General features: G+C 45.6%; 2 protein-coding genes and 1 non-coding gene across 4 annotated transcripts in view; 2 read left to right on the forward strand and 1 right to left on the reverse strand.

Moving 5' to 3' along the window:
* NCAPD2 (non-SMC condensin I complex subunit D2) overlaps nt 1–19,396 on the forward strand; it is a 29,811-nt gene that overhangs the window by 5,758 nt on the left and 4,657 nt on the right. For both annotated transcript variants that reach the window (XM_047739687.1, XM_047739688.1), the window contains exons 3-22: nt 4,686–4,761; nt 5,041–5,099; nt 5,578–5,756; nt 6,042–6,184; nt 8,283–8,410; nt 8,483–8,606; nt 8,774–8,921; nt 9,874–10,071; nt 10,397–10,531; nt 10,629–10,716; nt 10,814–10,991; nt 12,925–13,049; nt 13,407–13,643; nt 13,958–14,132; nt 14,413–14,497; nt 17,305–17,438; nt 17,800–17,932; nt 18,022–18,106; nt 18,183–18,350; nt 18,595–18,764. In XM_047739687.1, the coding sequence (XP_047595643.1) occupies nt 4,686–4,761; nt 5,041–5,099; nt 5,578–5,756; nt 6,042–6,184; nt 8,283–8,410; nt 8,483–8,606; nt 8,774–8,921; nt 9,874–10,071; nt 10,397–10,531; nt 10,629–10,716; nt 10,814–10,991; nt 12,925–13,049; nt 13,407–13,643; nt 13,958–14,132; nt 14,413–14,497; nt 17,305–17,438; nt 17,800–17,932; nt 18,022–18,106; nt 18,183–18,350; nt 18,595–18,764 (2,768 nt within the window). The remainder of the gene's footprint in view (nt 1–4,685; nt 4,762–5,040; nt 5,100–5,577; nt 5,757–6,041; nt 6,185–8,282; nt 8,411–8,482; nt 8,607–8,773; nt 8,922–9,873; nt 10,072–10,396; nt 10,532–10,628; nt 10,717–10,813; nt 10,992–12,924; nt 13,050–13,406; nt 13,644–13,957; nt 14,133–14,412; nt 14,498–17,304; nt 17,439–17,799; nt 17,933–18,021; nt 18,107–18,182; nt 18,351–18,594; nt 18,765–19,396) is intronic.
* On the forward strand, nt 5,177–5,505 carry LOC125108148 (small nucleolar RNA U85). Its single transcript, XR_007129824.1, has one exon. It is a non-coding gene; the product is annotated as a small nucleolar RNA U85 (small nucleolar RNA).
* The window catches only part of NOP2 (NOP2 nucleolar protein), a 39,827-nt gene continuing 37,061 nt past the window's right edge, over nt 16,631–19,396 (reverse strand). The window contains exon 17 of the transcript XR_007129227.1: nt 16,631–16,664. The gene's annotated coding sequence lies outside the window, so the exon portion shown is untranslated. The remainder of the gene's footprint in view (nt 16,665–19,396) is intronic.

Genomic DNA, 19,396 nt, shown 5'->3' on the forward strand with positions numbered 1-19,396 from the left:
AGCATGAGCAAGGGGAGGGGCAGAGGGAAAAGCACACTCCCCACTGAGCAGGGAGCCTGACACAGAACTGGATCCCAGGACTTTGGGATCATGACCTGAGCCAAAGGCAGATGCTTAACCAACTGAGAGCTCACCCAGGTGTCCGGTGTTGTGAATTTCAATGGAAAAAATTAGACCATAATGTCTAACAATAGGGGCACCCGGCTGAGTCAGTAGAGCAAAGGACTCTTGATCTCAGGGTCATGAGTTCAAGCCCCATGTTGGGCATGAAACCTATTTAAAAAAAAGAAAGAAAGAAATCACAATGCCTAACAATAGAAGAATAGTAAGTTAATTAAGATACATGCATTCAGTGGAATATTATGTGACCATTAAAAATTATTTACAAAGGTTTTATGATATGCTTATTGTAATATTAAATTTTAAAAAGCAGAACAGAGAATTGAATATGTAATATGGCCTCAAGCAGAAATACTGTGCGTACAACATAGATAGATATGTGTGCTTAATATTGTTCTGATTTCTTTGTGGGGATTATCTCAACCTTTACCATCCTGAAAAGCCCTAGAAGTGTGATCTTTTATTCCACGCAGTTTAGAGAAGAGGAAACAGACTTAGTAAGCTAAGTAGCTTGGCCTGGTAAATGTTCAAGCCAAACGTAAACCTTGACTAGTCTGACTCTAGACTAGATCAGTGGGTAATGCTTCAAAGAATTAAAGAGATATATGGACCAAGAAAATCGCTGGTTGTAATGAAAAATGGGTAGTTGGTAATCTTTGAGAAGAATAGTTGTTAGATTGGTAAATCTCAGAAACAGATTTCAGGAAATTGAAAGAGGAGACACAATTTAAAAGGCCTATGATAGCAAGGTCAAATGAAAGGTATTGAGCATATTTGTTTTATTTATTTTAAAGGGAGGCCTGAGCCTGTTGTCAGGATAAGAGCACGTCCTCAACAGGGTAAAAGCAAAAGTGAAAAAGAGGAGATAAATCTTTGGGGCAGTGAGACACATTAGTTTTAGATGAGAGAAACTTTTTGCTTAAGACTCAAGCAAAGAATGGGAAGATGTTGGTAGAGGGCCTTGTTGACAGGGAGTAGGATAAGTGAGAACCTGTGCTTTGGGTTTTGTTCTTTTTGATGAAGTGGAAGACTGTCATCTACTAAAGTCAGAGAGGCGTAGGGTAAGAAGTATAAAGGAAGAGGAGAATGTGTTATGATTATATATAAGGCTAGGGAGACTATAAGAACTAGAGGAATAAGACAGCTTATTTAAAAATTACAGAAAAGGGGCTTGTGGGTGGCTCAGATGTTTAAACATCGCCTTCAGCTCAGGTCATGATTCCAGGGTCCTGGGATCAAGCCCCACATCGGGCTCCCTGCTCAGTGTGGAGTCTGCTTCTCCCTCTCCCTCTCCCTGCTTGTGTGCTCTCTATCCCTGTCAAATAAATAAAATCTTAAAAAAAAAAAAATCACAGCATATTTATACGTAGTTTGACGTCCTAACACTACAGTGAATCAGGTCAGTGACAGCAACGATACTTAGAGTACAAGATTCTGGTTCTACTTTCAAGGCAAACCAACTTGGCATTGGAGAAAAGATGAATTCAGTGAATTCTTTTCTTCCCCTTCCTCAGAAAGAGCTTGGTGAACAACTTGGTTCAAAACCTAATTCCCATACTGCCTTGCCACTCCTACATGTTGTAAGACATAATTCAATTCTACTTCCCTTGATACTGAAGTATTTATCTAGAAACAATACGGTCAGGATGAAAAGAGCATTGGACCTGAGAATCAAAAGACACTGGGTTTTCAAAATGTAGTAAAAAGTGGTAACAAGTGCTGCTTTCCCAAGGGGCATGGGAGAAGAATGAGGCACAAACAAATCAGCTGTAAGAGAGAGGGAGCAGGGGAAGACAGCTGGAAGGACTGTTGCGGGAGCAACTCCTCAGTGGGGCATTTATTAGATACAAGGTAACGACAAAGGAGAAGAAAAGAAGGTTATACAATAGCCATAGGCCTAGTAGGTAAACAAAAGGAATGTGAGTCCTATATTGGTTACAAGTCTTAGAGGTAAACAAGAAGAAGAGTAAGGTGTGTCTTGTCCAGCAGCCTGGATTTGTAGTTGAGTGGGTGCACTTAAAGGGATTACCTTAACAGGAGGCTTTCTCTGAAGTAGAGGGGGAGACAACTAAAAACGGAAGCAGGTCCGCCTTCTGCCCTGAGCGGGGCAGGGATTCCCAGCTGCTTGGCTTCCACTGACATGTATCATCCTCTCCACCAGAGGCCTGTTGCTAGTACAGGTTTTTCGCAGGGTCATCTTTAAGCATGCTTGCATGACCAGTACAACTCATTAGTTAGTTATATTTTAAGCAGTATATTATTCTGAGGGACAATTACAAACAAGTATGTTACAAGTGTCTGACATAATCACATTACAAAGTAGGGAAGAAAAGAGCTAACCTACATAACTGAAGACCAGTAGTATTTTGACTATATACTCTGGAAAGAAGAACTTAACACAATTGTTATAATCTAAGTTAGTAAATATTTTTATAAGTGTTTAGGTTAGCAATTCTGAAATTCTTTTATAGTTATACCAGGATTAAGGAAATATGTAAATGAACTCATGTTCTTAATATATACACAAATAAAAATAGATATGGGGGATATGTATATATACATACATGCCTCCTGTTCTCTGCTGAGAAGGCCTAAAAACTATGATACTCCAATAGCAGTAGACCTAACTAGTGCCTCAAACTTGGTTCCTAGATGTCGGACTTCCATAAAAGAAACCAGGACTCTACTGAGAATGGTTGATTCCAAGACTGGGCCAGGGAAAGTACCAGATGAGCCTGAAACATCTTATGGTACAAGAAACTGGGAGAGTGAAAGTGAAGGGAGCAAGTTGAAAGGACACAAGTCAAGTTGAAGGAACTCCCAGTGGTCAAATATGGGATAATCTGAGCAACAAAATAGATAGTAGGAGGAATGAATTAAAACAGAATAAAAAGGGGCGCCTGGGTGGCTCAGCGGGTTAAAGCCTCTGCCTTCGGCTCAGGTCATGATCCCAGGGTCCTGGGATCGAGCCCCACATCGGGCTCTCTGCTCAGCAGGGAGCCTGCTTCCCTTCCTCTCTCTGCCTGCCTCTCTGCCTACCTGTGATCTCTGTCTGTCAAATAAATAAATAAAATCTTTAAAATAAATAAATAAATAAATAAAATAAAACAGAATAAAAGAAATATCCATGAGTATACTCTGATTTGAATAAATAATTGAGGGGGAAGGGACAGCTCATCCTTCGAGTGGCATTCCAATTAGTAAGTGTAGAAGGAATGATGGAGAAAGAAAAATCAGCATACGGGGCACCTGGCTGGCTCAGTTGGGAGAACATACGACTCTTGATCTTGGGGTTGTGAGTTCAAACCCCATATTGGGTTGTAGAGCTTACTTAAAAATAAAATCTGGGGCGCCTGGGTGGCTCAGTGGGTTAGGCCTCTGCCTTCGGCTCGGGTCATGATCCCAGGGTCCTGGGATCGAGCCCCGCATCGGGCTCTCTGCTCATTGGAGAGCCTGCTTCCTCCTCTATCTCTGCCTGCCTCTCTGCCTACTTGTGATCTCTGTCTGTCAAATAAATAAATAAAATATTTTAAAAAATAAAATAAAATCTTTTAAAGAGAAAGAAAAAAGACAAATCACCATATAGTAAATACCTCAGTAATAATTGTGGCCGGCAAGAATCATGGACAGATGCCTAAAATAATGGGCAAAATGTGATGAGAGACAGGATATTTGCACAGTTTCAAAGTATCTCCCCACAAAATACTTAATTACTGCAAAGGGGGAAAATAATAACTTTACAGAGGAGATACCTGGCAAACACTAACAAGGGGCCAAAATTAACATAGTAATAAGGCTTTGATATCATGTATTTCTTGGTAGGATACATTGAAAGGACCCAACCTCCCTTCTGCATTCATCTTGCCAAAAATGCATAACCTCAGTCTAATCATGAGAAAATAGTAAACAATCCCAGATGGAGAGACATTTTATAGAATAACTGACTAGCATATTTCGAAAGTGTTAAGACTGTGAAAAACATAGGAGGAGACTAAGGAAATATGACAAATAAATGCACTGTGGGATCCTGGGTGGGATCCTGGACCAGGAAAAGGACATAAATAGAACAACTAACAGAATTCACATAAGGTCTGTAGATTCATTAATAACATTGAGTTAAGGTTAATTTCTTATTTTAGGATAGATTCTTGTGCTGTGGTTATATAAGATGTTAACACTATTAGAGTGAAAAGTGTAAGAACTTTGTATGTTTTTTTGCCACTTTTGTAATTTCAAAATTAAAAAAAAAGAGATCCTGAGTTTGTGTTCACTACTAACTACACTGAACGGTCACACAACTGCTTGGAGACTTAATTCCTTTTCTCCTAAAATAGGCATAATACCATCTGCTTTATTGAACTTAGAGATGTAATGAAACTCAAGTAAGGCTTTCGTTATAAAACAGGACAAATGTAAGATTTACTATTATTATAATAGATTACTTCGAAATGAACTGTTTTCATGATTCGGCCAATAAAAGTAATTAACTCAATTTTCTACTCTGCGTAGAATTTACCAGAAAGACCTCTCCTGTCTGTATTAATTGGTTTCTTTCATCTTTATAGCATTTCAGGCTGCCTTCCGTGCTCAGGGGCCGCTGGCTATGCTGGAGCACTTTGATACCATCTACAGCATTCTACAGTAAGTATAACGCACATGGCTGACTGGTAGTTTAAGAACTTTTGGCTATTGACCCTAAATTTGCATGTTAGTCCTGAAATTCCAAATTACAGATTCACTGGTAAAGGCTCTGGATGCTGAAATCTCTACTAATGAGCATTGACCCCAACTTAACACTGCATTTATTCAGTTGACCAATTTCACAGACATTTTTAAGTATTAGATTCTTCAGGTTTGATCTGATCTAGAATGGGCTCTGCAGTTTCCTGTCTCACCCCCCACACTTTCTTTCCCTCATAGTCACTTTCGAAGTATAGATCCTGGCCTCAAGGAAGACACTCTGGAATTCCTGATAAAAGGTGTTTATGGGTCAGGGGGTAGGGGATGGAAGGGGTTTGTCACTGTTTGTTTGCTTATTGTTTCCTACATTTGATCAGCCATGTGATGATATCAAGGCTGTGGTGATTCAGTTGGTTTGGCTAAGCCCGGGGACCTTTGACCTATTGAGGTCTGTAATCTTGGTGGGCAATACAGAGTTGTGTGTGTTCGCTGTAAGGGCAGACCAACAAGAAATATTTCCTACTCTTGAACTACCCCTCTTTAATGGAGGCGGTTCTTCTAGTCACCAGAGAGAAACTGGGATGGCTGGAGTGAGAGAGTGGGGACAGGGCATGTTCAGGGCGTCGAGGTCAGGGGTCCCAAAGGACTTGGCTTGTGTTGTGACCACTGAGAGATGAAACACAGATCTTTGGTAATCTGATGGCTGCAGTTGCTGGGTGTTTTGAAGTCAGGGTGGATGAGGAAAGTGAACGAAGCTGACTCTTCTGTCCCTCGCAGTGGTGTCCCGTCATTCCCAGGAACTTCCCACTGTCCTGGATGATGAAGCTTTGAGTGTGTCAGACAGGAGCGCCCATCTAAATGTTCTCAAAATGAACTGTTATGCTCTGATACGCCTCTTGGAATCCTTTGAGACCATGAGCAGCCAGACAAGCCTAATGGACTTGGACCTTGGGAAGGTAATCTGGAGTTTCTGGCCTGGAGAGATAGGATGGGGAGAGATAGGGGAACAATTCTGAGAGTCCTTTCTGTCCTTATTTAGGGTATATGAGGAAGTACTCAAAAGTATCATAGCATATCCTTCCCTGACAAGAAGCTCTTCTATATTTTGGAATTTGTTTATGTCTACTGTGTTCGTTTCTACCTCGTCTCAGTACTGGGTAGTTTTGGGCACTCAGACTAGCAGATCGTGACCCACTTTATTTTCTTATTTTCCCCTAAATGTGCATATGATTCTTTTTTAGGGGAAGAAAGCCCGGGCCAAGAACGCCCATGGCTTTGACTGGGAAGAAGAGAGGCAGCCAGTTCTTCAGCTTCTAACACAGCTGCTCCAGCTGGACATTCGTCACCTGTGGAACCATTCAGTAATTGAAGAGGAGTTTGTCAGGTGGGTGGTTGAGATGGCTCCAGGTAATAGTGAGCCGTGAGGAGGGAAAACCTTGCCGCTAGATACGTCTTCTTTCTGAATATGTCATTTCATGCCTCGATTCTGTATAACACGTAGAAGTATACTCGTCACACTGAGTTGTTAGGAAGTGGATGACAAATATTAGGAACTGCCATGAATTTCTCATCTTTAATGCGCATTTATTCATTGATGACAGTATTTACTGACCATCTTCTGGGTGCATGGCTGTATTATGACAGGCACTGGAAACAAAAGTTTCTGCCCTCTTAGAGTTTATTTATAGAGCAGAAGATGATTTTTAAAATAAGTAAAATATATGGTGTGTTTTATAGGCTATTACTGTGGAAACAAGAAAGGAGGGGATGGGGAGTTTGATGGAACAAAGCTGTGATCTTAAATCAGCTATTCAGGCAAGACCTCTTTGAGGTGGTGACATTTGAGCAAAGACCCAGAGGAGCCCAGGTGAGCCATGAGAGGATCTGGAGGAATAACAAGGGCAAGGAAAAGAGCAATGGAACAGCAGGTACCAAGACCCCAAGGAGGGCGTGTATCTGGTGTGTACAGGTGACAGCAGCAAAGCTGGAGACAGGGCAGCAGGGCCGGTGAAAGGGACAGGCTGTGAAGTCCCACAGGCAGTGCAGGGGCGACTATGCAGCTCCTTGGCCCTTTGTGACTTCGGCATCTTCTCAGCGTGACGTGGGGCCCTGCTCAAGGATTCCGAGCAGGGCGGCAAGGTGACCTGACTTGGGTGTTAACAGAATCATCACGCTCTGGTTACTGTCATTACTATGAAGGGAAGGAAAGAAAGCAGGAGACCAGTTAGGGGGCTGTTGTGGTGACTTGGGCAAGAGATAGTGGAAGTTAAGAGCCAAGAATGGCAATGGAGATGGGGAGAAGTGCATGGATTCTGTACCTGTTTCCCGAAGGTAGAGCTTACAGGATGAGCTGATGGATGTGTGTGAGGTCTGAGGGAGAGTCAAGGATGACGCCCCCAAGGTTTGGGCCTAAGCTTTTGGAAGAACAGAGTTGGCAGTCATTGAAATATGGGGAAGGCTGTGCAGCGTGTTTTCAGGGGTGACAATTAGAAGTTCTGGTTTGCATATAAAGTTTGAGGTGCTTCTCAGACATCCAGTCAATGTTGTCTAACTCTGATGTTAAATTTACAAATCTGGAGCATGGGAGAGAAGTCTGAGCTAGGATACCCATTTGGAATACAGTGTATCTACATAAATGTTATTTACAGCCCCAAGACTGAATGAGATTACTAAATCAGTAAGCATAGCTAGAGTAGAGGAGAAATCCTTATTGTACGCTGGGGAAGGGAGTCTGGCATCTGGCCAGATGAGAAGTGTGTTTCCAGGAGAATGGCATGGTCAGCTGCAACCAATGCAGCTAAAAGGTTGATCCAGATGAGGACTGGATTAACCATAACAAGTCTTTGGTTACTTTCTCCTACCTTTTATCATATATTTGGGTTCTATGTAGGCCCATAACTGGTTGAAAGACAGAGCACCTATCTAGTCAGCAAAGCAACATGGTGTAGAAGGTAATCCATAGAAGGAAGAAAGGGGCACCTGGATGGCTCAGTCGGTTAAGCATCTGCCTTCAGCTGGGTTCATGATCTCAGGGTCCTGGGAACCAGCTCCACATCAGGCTCCCTGCTTAGGAGTCAGCTTCTCTGACCCTTCTCTGACCCTTCCCTCCACTCATGCTTGCTCTCTCGCTCTTTCTCAAATAAATAAAATATATTTAAAAAATAGAATGAAGGGGCGCCTGGGTGGGTCAGTGGGTTAAGCCTCTGCCTTCAGCTCAGGTCATGATCTCGGGGTCCGGGGATCGAGCCCCGCATCGGGCTCTCTGCTCAGCAGGGAGCCTGCTTCCCGGATCTCCCCTCTCTGCCTACTTGTGATCTCTGTCTGTCAAATAAATAAATAAAGTCTTAAAAAAAAAAATACAATGAAGAAAGCTAGAAGTTCCTAACTTTGGGGGCAGGAAAGGGAGAATGAATGAAGAAGGGCCCCCAGTGGAATGGAATCCACACACCTGACTTCATCATCTCCCTCCCTTCCTTTCCCAGTTTGGTTACTGGCTTCTGCTACCGCCTCCTGGAGAACCCCACCATTAGTCACCAGAAGAACCGCCCCACCCGGGAAGCCATCACGCGCCTGCTCGGTGTCGCCTTGACACGTTATAACCATATGCTCAGTAAGTTAGCCCTCTGCTTTGCCCCACGTTTTCCATTTTGCCTATAATTTCTTACGTTTAGTACATCCACAGGTGCCACGGTGAAGATCATCCAGATGCTGCAGCACTTTGAACACCTGGCCCCCGTACTGGTGGCAGCTGTGAGCCTGTGGGCAACTGATTATGGAATGAAGAGCATAGTGGGGGAGATTGTAAGGTGACTCTTCTCTAAGTTTCTGATTCTCCTCTTTCTCAGGGGGAAGATACCGAAAGATCGGAAGTTCTCTGTGCACTGTAGCTTTCTTAGACATGAGATAGCAGTCTTACCTCCCCTTACTAGGAACTGAATTATCTTGCTGTGGCTGTGTTTGCTTCCCTGCATAGAGAGATCGGGCAGAAGTGTCCCCAGGAGCTGAGTCGGGACCCTGCAGGGGCAAAGGGCTTTGCCGCCTTCCTGACAGAACTAGCAGAACGCATCCCAGCCATCCTGATGTCCAGCATGTGTGTTTTGCTGGATCATCTGGATGGAGAGGTACGTGGTCCCCCAGGGATCTCAATTCTTCTGGGGATTTTAAGTCCATTACTGAAAGGCTGTTTCTTAGAACAAGAAGACGGCTTTCTCTTGAAGTTGGGTTATGTAAGCATAACTCGGCAGTTTCTTCCTACAGAGAAGCAGATATAGTTCATTGACTAAAGAGCCACTGATTAATCCCCGTTTTAGTATCATTTGGGTTTATCCAGGTCTGATGGAGGGGATGGCAGTTCCACACCTTAGATCTAGTGAGAGTCACTTGTCTGTGATTTGGGGTCCCTTCCTCAGGACAAAGCCCCTTCCATTCTTCCTACCATCTAGCTTACACGCACTCCAGACAGTGCCACCTCTCCATTCTTTCTGCCTGATCGCCTCTCAAACTGATGCAGGGCACTTCTAGGTGAACGTCAAGGACAAAAACAGTCTACTCAGTCATCTAATCTACTTTAACTTCTTGTGCGAGACCCCATTCTCTGGCCCGTGGCCTGGCAAAACCCCAGTCCCTGTTCACCAGCTCCTGCAGTGGACTTGCTTGGCACCCTAGGGCTGATTTGTACTTTCCCGTGTCTCATTCTTTGTCAGTAACATGTGAGAAGGGGAGGGGGGGAGGGAGTGTTTTATTAGTAAGGACCAAAGGCTTTGAGTCCTCCAATGAAGGGTAGAAATGAATGTTTTTCAAATGTGTGTAGATGTGATGAGGCTTATGGGGAAAAATTATTGGGGGCTCTTGTTTATTTTGTCCCTGCTTTCTCCTCTGAGCAGACACGGCCCCTTCCAGTGGCCTCGGGGTGAATACATAAGCAGCTGACCAGAAAAATTCATAGTGAAGCAAACTTACCCTTAACCTAAGGCCTTGCCACTTCTTTGTGCCTGGACAGGCTCAAGAGTTTGGGGAAAAGAGAGTTAGGACTGGAGTGTGGTGCCTCAGACCAATTCTGTTTCCCTCCCTTAGAATTACATGATGCGCAATGCTGTGCTGGCAGCCATGGCAGAGATGGTCCTGCAGGTTCTGAATGGTGATCAGCTGGAAGAAGCAGCCCGAGACACCAGAGACCAGTTCTTGGACACCTTGCAAGCCCACGGCCATGACGTCAACTCCTTTGTGCGGAGCCGTGTCTTACAGCTCTTTACCCGAATCGTCCAGCAGAAGGTGACTAACCTTCTGCATGGTAAAAATGTACAGTACTCTATGTACAGGCCAAAGAAAAAAGGAATCCAGTGTCCCACAATAGAGTCTAGGATTCGGATTGTTACTGGCAGTGATAAAGGTCTTCCTCTACCAAGGACAAGAACGCTTGGCTACAGTTAAGGATTACACTGTATCTTAACCACTACAAAGAGAAACTGTTTCATATCCCATAAAAAAGTTTCTTTAGAATGGGTGGGGAGCTCAGTTAGAGGGTACTTCAAGGTCAACTTGAGCAGAATGGATGATGTGGGATGTGAGCTCACCCTTCTCTCCCTGCCCCATGCAGGCTCTCCCCTTGACACGTTTCCAAACAGTGGTGGCCCTAGCAGTGGGACGTCTGGCAGACAAGTCGGTGTTAGTATGTAAAAATGCCATTCAGCTGCTGGCCAGTTTTCTTGCCAATAATCCCTTTTCTTGCAAGGTAAGTAAGCTTGACCTACCCCAAAGAGAAGGAATTAAGTGGAAACAGGAATCAAATTCTGTGATTAGTGGCCCTGAAATTCATTTGACCTTGGTAGCTTAGTGACACTGACCTTGCTGGACCACTGCAGAAGGAAACCCAGAAATTACAAGAGATGAGGGCCCAGAGACAAGCTGCAGCTGCTTGTAAGTAGTTCCTGCATGGGATTCCCCACCCTAGACATGCTGCTCCCTGCCATCAGAAGGTCCAAGGAAAGAGTCTAAGTGAGACTTTCTCCTTCAGCTGCAGTGGTGGACCCAGAGGAGGAGTGGGAAGCCATGCTGCCAGAGTTGAAGGCTACTCTGCAGCAACTGCTAAAGCTTCCCCAGGAAGAAGAGATTCTTGAGGCTATTGCTAAAACAGAAACCAGTGAAGACGTGAAAACACGCATCCACCAGTTGCTTGCCAAGGCTAGTTACAAGTATGTGAAAGATTCTTTAATGTCCTTTTTATGTTTAGAAATAACTTTTGAGGAGCAAAGTTTCTTTCAAATGAACTGTACTTAGGGTATGCTGCCACCAGGTGATGGTAGGTGTTTTCATTGTAGTAATGTCCTGAACACCAGATTGATGCTAAAGGCATAGTCTGCAATTAAGCATGCCTTTTTTTTTTTAAGGAATAATTTTTTATTAACTTATAATGTATTATTAGCCCCAGGAATACAGGTATGTGAATCATCAGGTTTACACATTTCACAGTGCTCACCATAGCGCATACCCTCCCCAATGTCCGTCACCTGGCCACCCTCTCCCTAGTAACCCTCAGTTTGTTTCATGAGATTAAGAGTCTCTTCTGGTTTGTCTCTCTCCCGATCCCATCTTGTTTCATTTTTTCCCCTCCCTATTACTGCCCCCCGCCCTGCCTCTCAAATTCCTCATATCAGAGAAATCATGTGATAATTTTCTTTCTCTGATTGACTTCTTTTGTTAAGCATGCTTTTGTACTTTTAGGAGTGTTTAAAGAAACTTTACAAACAACTAAATGTAAATGATATTATAATTAAATATGCAAAAGCTCTCCATTTGAAGAAGAAAGCCTGTAATTCTAGCTCTATAATTTCAAGTTAGTTTTTTAAACTTCCTGGGCCTCAGTTTCTTTATTTGTAAAATAAGAGATTGATGAGGGGCACCTGGCTGGCTCAACTCTTGATCATGGTCATGAGTTCGAGCTTCACATTAGGTGTAGAGCTTACTTAAAATCTTTTTAAGATTTTATTTATTTATTTGACAGAGACATAGGGAGAGAGGGAACACAGCAGGGGAAGAGGGAGAAGCAGCCTTCCCACTGAGCAGGGAGCCTGATTCGGGGCTCGATCCCGGGACCCTGGGATCATGACCTGAGAAGGCAGATGCTTAACGACTGAGCTACCCAGGCGCCCCTTAAAAATAAAATCTTTAAAAAATAATTTTAGTACATTCACATGGTACAAAATTTAAAATTACAAAAAGGGCATGTATTGTAAAGTCCCTTCCAAACCTATTTCCCAGCCACTTAGTTCTCCTTTTCAAGAAAAGCAACCTTCTGAGTTTATTGCTCATTACTCTAGAGATAACACAGACGTGTAATCAAACTTAAGTTCTTTTCCTCCCCTCCTTACACAGATGATACGAATTTCTACCCACTGATCTGCCACCTGGCTTTTTTAAGGATCCATGTAGAGTAGTGTTTGTAATATTTATGCACAAATAGCTACCTCATTATTTCTTACGGCCACACGGAATCCCATCGTATGGATGTACCATAAATTAATCAGTTGTCGAACACTTATTTTTTCCAAACTTTGACTTAGCAAAGTTTTTTTTTTCTTTTTTTTATATAAGCTTGTGAAGATGTCACTGCTGAAGTCCAGCTGAGAATTGATTTTTTTTTTTTTTAATATTCTATCTATTCATTTGACAGACAGAGATCACAAGTAGGCAGAGAGGCAGGCAGAGAGAGAAGAGGAAGCAGGCTCCCCGCCGAGCAGAGAGCCCGATGCGGGGCTCGATCCCAGAATCCTGGGATCATGACCTGAGCCGAAGGCAGCGGCATTAACCCACTGAGCCACCCAGGCACCCCGACTTAGCAAAGTTTTTAACCAGATGTTAGGAGTAGGTTTGTGACCTTTAAAATTTGAAAAGCATCATTTGAGGTTTTTTGAAGACTGTGAAGTCTTGTCATTTCAGAAATAGGAAAAGTGTTTTGAGCTCTACTCTGAGTAGGTACTTCTCTACTTTGTAAGCATGAGACGTGTTCCTTTTCTTTGGGGCAGTAGGTCTAGCTTCTTGATGGAACCATGAGGTAGGCTCCGTGACAGAAGGTTGCAGTGACACTCTTGTGGTTTCCAAGTTGGTAACAGGTGGATGTTCTTCTAGGCAGGCCATTCTTCTCACTCGAGAAGCCGTGGGCCACTTCCAGGAGTCTGAACCTTTCAGTCACATGGACCCAGAGGACTCAGAGGAGGCCAGGTTCCTGAATCTCCTGGAGACTATTTTCAAAGGTAATTCCTTCTCCTTTTTCAGTTAGCAAATAAAACATTTCAGCTAGAATTTGTGGGCCATTGACTTTATCCCAGATGCTGACTGGGCCAGCAGAACCCAGTGCTGAAGGAATCCAGGAACAGCTGGCTGTGGCTTTGCTCTGGAATGGAAGCAGCCCGAGGGCCTCAGATTAATAGTCATACAGTGTGAAAGAGTGTTTCCAAACCACAGAGGACTTTCGAATCTTTATCGAGAAATACCAAGATAATTTAGAGTAGGTTCTAAATGTATACCTTCCCACTGAGGAAACACATCCAATAGCTGTTGGATTGTCCCATATGTCCTTGAGCAATAACTATCCCATAATTCTGTCTTAGGCCCAGCAGCTTCCACACAGGAGAATTCCCAGGGCCCCGCAGGGAACACGGGCCCAGAACGGACAGTCTGTGAAGACAAGCCCAGTGCGTCAGAGCCTGGGAAAGCCAGGGAACACGATGAGCTGGTGAAGCAGGAGATGCTGGTGCAGTATCTGCAGGACGCCTATAGCTTCTCTCTGAAGATTACCGAGGCCATCAGCATCATCAGCAAGATGATGTATGAGAACACGACAACGGGTAGGCCAGCCTCCCTCTCTGGAAGGTCTGGGTCTTGGGGCTGGAAAAACCAGTCTCATCCATATTTTATTAACGACTGTCTGCTCCTTCAAAAATAAAGGGATTTCTTTATTTCTTTTGGCTGCGTGCAGCCCCTTGGAGCATACACATTTTAGCACATACAGTATTTCCCGAGAGGGCCGTCTGGGAGTCAGCGTTCTCAGGGAGAATGAGGAAAGCTGCCACTTGAGCGTTGCCACACTAAGAAAGCTTCTAGCGCTAAGTACTAAGGGAATTTTGCCAAGCACATGGGTGACATGTGTCTATCCTCTCAGTGGTGCAGGAGGTGATTGAATTCTTTGTGATGGTGTTCCAATTTGGGGTACCTCAGGCCCTGCTCGGGGTGCGCCGCATGCTGCCTCTCGTCTGGTCTAAGGAGCCTGGCGTCCGGGAAGCTGTGCTTAATGCCTACCGCCAGCTCTACCTCAGCCCCAAGGGGGACTCTGCCAGGTCAGTGTGGTACCTTCATCTTTGTGGACGTTTCTGAGGCCAGCCTCATAGGACGTCTGCACTCCCCTAAAGAAATGGCAGGGAGCAGGGGCACAGTTCTAGAAGAGTTCTGAATCCATAGGCCTATAGATCTGGAATGGGGCTCAGGGTGGGAGCGGACTTCTTGTCAAGCCCATCCTCTGTGGTTACACAACGCTGTGTTCGGATAACCCTAATAACCTGTTTGCCAGGTTCAGACTTAGCAGTTTTTAATGACCTCTACTCTCTGTTCTTCCCGCAGAGCCAAGGCCCAGGCTTTGATTCAGAATCTCTCTTTGCTACTAGTGAATGCCTCAGTTGGGACCATCCAGTGTCTTGAGGAAATTGTAAGTCTCCTTACTTCTTTTCTTCCTTTCTTTCTTTTTAAGCTGATTTATCTATTTAAGTGATCGCTACACCTAGCGTGGGGCTCAAACTCACAACCCCAAGACCAAGTATTGCACATTCCACAGCCAGCCAGGCACCCCCTCACTTCTGCTTTCTTTATTCATTTAATAAGTATCAGTGGTTACTGTGTGTTCAGCAATGTACTCAGCCCCACAAAGTATAAGATTGCATTCAAGTTCCCAACTTAAAAGGAACCAACAGTGTTTCGGGTAGCCAAAGGATGCAAAACATTTATAGAACGATGTAGCACATAGGTAGTTAGTCCCAGAAAAGGTGGCACAAGTAGTGTTTGTGGCAGCAATGATAATATAATAACACGTCGTATATGCCAGGCGCTACTCTCAGCAGTTTGCTCGTACAAACTTGTGTGATCCTCACACAACCCTATGGGGTGATGCTGTTCGTGCACATTTTACAGTGAGAAGTCTGAGGCACTGAGAGGTTAAGGGACTCGGCTAATTACATCTGGTTCGTGGGAGAGACTCAGGCAATAAGAGGTCTGGAAAACACACTCTTTTTTTTTAAAAGATTTTATTTATGTATTTGAAAGAGAATGAGAGAGATAGCACGAGATAGGGAAGGGTCAGAGGGAGAACAAGGCTCCCCACTGAGCAAGGAGTGCGATGTGGGGACTCAATCCTAGGACTCCAGGATCATGACCCGAGCCAAAGGCAGTTGCTTAGCCAACTGAGCCACACAGGTGCCCCAGGAAAACATACTCTTAACTTGTGTGTTACTCTGACAAGTCCCAAGAGGCAAAGAGGACAGTGTGGGGTAGGTGGTAGGACTTAAGCGGGGTCTTGAGAAGTATGATATAGAGAATTAGAGAAAGGAGGGAAACACAGAGGTGGAAAGCCAACAGAGTACAGAAAGTTCCAGAATGAATATCGTGTTCTGGCTGGAAATTGTTGCCTAGAAAAGATAATAAAGTGGGAGTGTAGGTTGGAACCGAACTGTAAAGGTCCCTGAAGGCCTTTCACACGTCCTGGACTTTTTCCTTGTTTGCTGCCAGATCTGCTGTTTGGCAGATTAGCATTTGGACCGTGCAGCCTGAAGGCGGAGGTGGTGCTGACCACCGGCCTCCACTAGGTGGAGCATGATGCTGGCCACCTTTCCCTCCTTGGGGGAGGGCCGGGGGTGGGGAGGGGGATGCCCTGCTGGCAGCCCTGGCCTGAAGGCTTGGAGGCTAGCTCCTGGCCTGGAGCCCCTCCAGTGGGCAAAGGAGAGCTACTTCTACAGAACGAGCAGAGTCATGACGCGATGGAGTAGGCGTTTGGGAACAGATTGGTGGAGAGGAGGCTGCTGTCAGTGTGCAGCGTTGGAACACTGGACTCAGGGTGGGAGGCAAAGCTATGGAACTGCACCTTTATTTTTCTTAAGATTTTATTTTTTATTGATTTATTTTATTTTATTTATTTTTAAGATTTTATTTATTTGAGAGGCACCTGGGTGGCTCAGTGGGTTAAACTTCTGCCTTCAGCTCAGGTCATGATCTCAGGGTCCTGGGATTGAGCCCCGCATTGGGCTCTCTGCTCAGCAGGGAGCCTGCTTCCCCTCTCTCTCTGCCGCTCTGCCTGCTTGTGATCTCTCTCGCTCTCTCTGTTAAATAAATAAATAAAAATTAAGAAAAAAAAAAGATTTTATTTGAGAGAGAGAGGTGAGAGAGCACACATGAGCGTGGAGGGGGAGAGGGAGAGAGAGAAACAGACTCCCTGCTGAGCAGGGAGCCCAACGTGGGGCTGGACCCCAGGACCCCGAGATCATGACCCGAGCTGAAGGCAGATGCCCAACCAACTGACCCATCCAGGACCCCCAGAACTGCACTTAATAGAAGATAGACTTTAAAGGAAGAATGGGGGGGGCACCTGGGTGGCTCAGTTCGTTGGGCATCTGCCTTCATTCAGCTTGGGTCATTGATCCCAGGACCCCAGAATTGAGTCCCCATCAGGCTCCCTGCTCAGGGTTAAGCCTGCTTCTCCCTCTCCCTCTGCCACACCCCCTGCTTGTGTGTGCACATGTGCATGCTCTCCCCCACCCCCACCACATAAATAAATCTTTAAAAAAAAAATAAAAATTAGGGGTGCCTGGGTGGCTCAGTGGGTTAAAGCCTCTGCCTTCGGCTCGGGTCATGATCCCAGGGTCCTAGCATCGAGCCCCAAGTCAGGTTCTCTGCTCCACTGGGAGCCTGCTCCCTCCTCTCTCTCTCTCTGCCTGCCTCTCTGCCTACTTGTGATCTCTGTCTGTCAAATAAATAAATAAAATGTTAAAAAAAAATAAAAAATTAAAATTGAAAAAAAAGGAAGAATAGGTAAGACTACATGGAAAAAAATTAGTTGACCATGAAGTTCTAAATATATGTGACTAAGAGTGCTCTGGGCAAAATGAGAAGGCAAGGAAGGATGAAGCCTTCTGTTTTGGGCTTATTGAGTTGTGGTAAGAGTAATAAGACCTATGAGAAATCTCTCAAATGTGGTCAGAACCACGGATCCACACAGATCCAAACAAAGTCACTTTCAGTAGTACGTCGTCTTAACAAACGTAGTTTTGAGGGCATGAGGGTGAAAAAGTGACAGAGTGGAAGTACCTCCCCAAACCCTGAGTTCATGTTCGAGCCTTCCTCCTCCTTCACTGTGTCTACCTGTTGCTTTTACCCACCTCAGATTCTCCGTGTTCTCATCCGAGAAGTGGGCCGAGGACCAGGCGAATCATTATTCTCTGGCCTGAGCCCTTTTTCTTTTATCTTCAGCTCTGTGAATTTGTGCAGAAGGATGAACTGAAGCCAGCAGTGACCCAGGTGCTATGGGAGCGGGCAACCGAGAAGGCCCCCTGCTCTCCTCTGGAGCGCTGCTGCTCTGTCATGCTTCTTGGGATGATGGCACGGTGAGGCTCGGGTCCCCACAGGCAGTAGGGATAAGAGGGCAAGGGAGGGAGGGCTCTGAGAAAGTTCCCTTCCCTTCAGTACCGGCAGCTATACGTGTGAGCTGGTTACCTCAATGAAAAGTAAAAATAAAAGAGTACAAGTTCCAGCCCCCAAACCCCTCCCCCCAGCCTGCCCAGCAGAATTGATGAGATTCATTACAGCAAGAGGGCCTCTGAGGGCTAGCCGTGTCAGAGCCTCTTCTGTAGTGCTTCAGGGCTCTCAGAAAGCCTTGCGCCAAATCTGTTACCTACCCCACCTGGCATTGTCCCCTACAGAGTGCTGTTTCTGACTAGCTTTAACTCAGTGGCTTCATTCCCCTAGAGGAAAACCAGAAATTGTGGGAAGCAACTTAGACACACTGGTGAGCATAGGGCTAGACGAGAAGGTTCCACAGGACTACAGACTGGCCCAGCAGGTGTGCCATGCCATTGCCAACCTCTCTGACAGGAGAAAGGTATGTGGGGTCTCCAAACCCAGGAGAATGGGGATCCTCTTATCCACTCTCAACACATACCCATGTTTTGTCTTTGCTGTTCTCCACAGCCTTCTCTGAGCAAACGTCACCCCCCCTTCCGGCTGCCTCAGGAACACAGGCTCTTCGAGCGACTGCGGGAAGTGATCACAAAGGGTGAGCTGTCACAAGGGCTTGGGGCAGAATTGAGTCCCTTGTCTACACTGGGTAACTTCTCCCTTCTCCACTTCAGGCTTTGTCCACCCAGACCCACTCTGGATCCCATTCAAGGAGGAAGCGGTGACCCTCATTTACCAGCTGGCAGAGGGCCCCGAGGTGATCTGCGCCCAGATATTGCAGGGCTGTGCGAAACAGACCCTGGAGAAGCTGCAAGAGAAGAGCGGCGCCCAGGAGGGCCCCAGTGAGTGGGCAGAGGGTCCCTAATGGGCAGCACCCAGATTCTGCTGCTTTCCTTGTCGGACTAGAAGCCTTTGCCAACACAGCTTCCTGCCACAGTCCCTGACCTCTCTCATACTATACTCTGTCACTTTTGTCACCCAGATCCGGCCTGTGAGCGAGGGGAAGAGCTTTCAGAACAGGGTTTAAGGGCCCTGTGAGACGTGATTTTGTCTTTTTCTCACAGCTTTCCCTCTCCTTTCCTCCAGAGAACACCCCCATGCTCCCCACTTTGCTGCTGATGAACCTGCTCTCCTTGGCGGGCGACGTGGCCCTGCAGCAGCTGGTGCATTTGGAGCAGGCAGTGAGCGGAGAGCTCTGTCGGCGCCGGCTTCTCCGAGAGGAGCAGGAGCAGAAGACAAAGGATCCCAAGGAGAAGGTGAATGAAGAGCCTGGGCATGTGGGTTTGTGTCCCATGTGTTGCCCAGATTTGTTTCATGGCCTTGTGTCATTCGCATAGTCACGTTGCCTCCTGGGGATCCCTGCTTTTCTACCCCTAAATAAGATGAGAAAGATGCTCTGCTCCTTGCTGCTGTCACTCTGGGAGACATTAGTGAGAACAAAGACAGAGCAGTCCGCTCACGATCACCCAGGAGGGAAGCCTTTAAGGAAACACGGCGCTGAGTTAGGGACCTCAGCCGGCAGCACAGGCTGCCCCCACAGAGGATCTCCTTGTGAGGACGAGCACACCCCCGCCCCCTCCTTCCCATCAGCCTTGGTCACTGGGCCTGCCACCTGATGGGAACTTTGTGTTCTCCACTAGAGGCGGCAGTAATGTCTTGCAAACCAATGAGACACAGAGCCTTGTAGCCGTAGAATAAGGTCTGACCTCTGTGACCTTGAACCACTGTCCACATGACCCATTTGTTGACTGTATACAGGAAATGACATGATTCTCTGAGGGATGGGTTCAGAGATGGAGGAATATGCTTTGGCAACTTGAATATAAATGCCATTTGTTCAGTTTTGAATTTGCCAATTCAGATTTGGCAACATGAAAACAAAACTACA

The sequence above is a fragment of the Lutra lutra genome, chromosome 8 (genome assembly GCF_902655055.1).
Source record: "Lutra lutra chromosome 8, mLutLut1.2, whole genome shotgun sequence".
Lineage (NCBI taxonomy): Eukaryota > Metazoa > Chordata > Mammalia > Carnivora > Mustelidae > Lutra > Lutra lutra.